Consider the following 1750-nt stretch of genomic DNA (forward strand, 5'->3'; position numbering starts at 1 on the left):
TCAATGCTATCAACTGATGGTACCCATAGAAAACTATACCCATAGCAAAAGATGCACCGCAGAGGATCCCAATATGTGAAGACTTGCCTTTCAGAAAAGTTCAAAGTCCATGCCTAGTTGCCTACAGCTTTTTCTCCCGTCATATCTTATCCCCACATTATTTGAAACTTTTTTGGTTTCCAACATGAAAATAATATAAATATCACTATTTCTTATAAGATCACCGGAAATTAAATCCAGAATCCTGGGATAGACCAGCCTAAATCCAGGCTAGTCAATATAAATCTGGCCATGGGACAGCCCCATTAATATGTTTAAGCCTAATCTCCTAATAACAAGCACGATATCACTCACCTAACCTCACCTACTTGCTGAAGCCAGTCAAAAGTTGGACAAAGAACGCTGTTCAAGTTTGAATGCACGCAGCTGCATAAACCTAGCTACCTTCTTCAAAGCTCTATATAAACACTCACCTCCTCTTCCTCACCATCCTCACCCTCAAACAATTCGCCACTTCACAATACAACTAGGAATTAAGTAGCTAGCCGAGCCATATCAATCCAAGGAAACATGAGTACCTCCAGTTGGAGCCTCGAGATCGAGTCCCCGGTCCCCGCCGCTAGGCTGTTCAAGGCCGCCGTCCTCGACTGGCACAACCTGGCCCCTAAGCTTGTCCCCGAGATCGTCGTGAGTGCCGCCGGCATCGAAGGTGATGGTGGTGTTGGCAGCGTTAGGCAGTTCCAATTCTCCTCAGGTATCAGACTCAAAACATACCCTACTATTCTCTTAATCCTTCTACGCAGTACTGAATGTTAGTGTCAACCTTATGGTCCTATTTGTGTAGCAATGCCTTTTAGCTACGTGAAGGAGCGACTGGACTTTTTGGATTTGGACAAGTTGGAGTGCAAGCAGAGCCTTGTGGAAGGTGGTGATATTGGAACCAAGATTGAGTCGGCATCGTCCCATTTCAAGTTGGAGACGAGCAGCAATGGAGGGTGTGTGTGCAAGGTGGTTGCAACCTATAAGCTTTTACCTGGCGTCGAGGTCAAGGACGAGATAACGAAGGCAAAGGAGACTTTGACCGGGATCTTCAAGGCCGCTGAAGCCCACCTCCTGGCCAACCCCGCTGCCTATGCCTAATGTGTGCTTGGTGCTTGCGTTCGCATGCAATAATGCCTTTTAATTGATGTTGAAAAGAAGAATAAGTGACTTTCGGTGGTGTTGAGAAGAGAGTGTGAGATTGTTTGGTTGTTTTTGTGTCATTTTTTAAGTTTTCTACCAAGAATGAGTGTGTCATGAGTTGACTTGGAAAACTCAATTTGCAATAAGAAGGTCTAAATAAAAGGCTTTAATTTACTTTTTTTTTTTTTCTTTCTTTTTGGTGAATATGGCTTTAATTTACTTCATAATCCCTCCAAATGGTTTGTCTCAAGAGGACTTACACTTGGTTAAAAGAACTGAGATATTGTCTCATCTAACCAAATAAACAATAAAAAAAAAAAAAAAATGTATTTCAGAACTCAACCAACATATATATATATATATATATATATATATATATATATATATATATATATATATATATATATATATATATATATATATATATAAAAGCATATAAATATCCATCCCAGCCTAACTTGAACCCTAAAAATCTAATCTGACCTATTGAGCCTGCAGATCTGGTTAGACATCGTCGAACAGCTAACAAGTCAAAGTGGTTGAGATCAAGTATTACAATCTTTAATAT

General features: G+C 40.3%; 1 protein-coding gene across 1 annotated transcript; it reads left to right on the forward strand.

Moving 5' to 3' along the window:
* The first annotated feature begins 479 nt into the window (after positions 1-479).
* LOC140853708 (pathogenesis-related protein 1-like) lies at positions 480-1362 on the forward strand. The gene is made up of 2 exons (XM_073248562.1): positions 480-754; positions 845-1362. The coding sequence occupies exons 1-2, from the start codon at positions 571-573 to the stop codon at positions 1138-1140; spliced, it is 480 nt and encodes a 159-aa protein (XP_073104663.1). The 5' UTR covers positions 480-570; the 3' UTR covers positions 1141-1362.
* The last annotated feature ends 388 nt before the right edge of the window (positions 1363-1750 follow it).

This window comes from Elaeis guineensis, chromosome 14 (genome assembly GCF_000442705.2).
Source record: "Elaeis guineensis isolate ETL-2024a chromosome 14, EG11, whole genome shotgun sequence".
In the NCBI taxonomy this organism is placed as follows: domain Eukaryota; kingdom Viridiplantae; phylum Streptophyta; class Magnoliopsida; order Arecales; family Arecaceae; genus Elaeis; species Elaeis guineensis.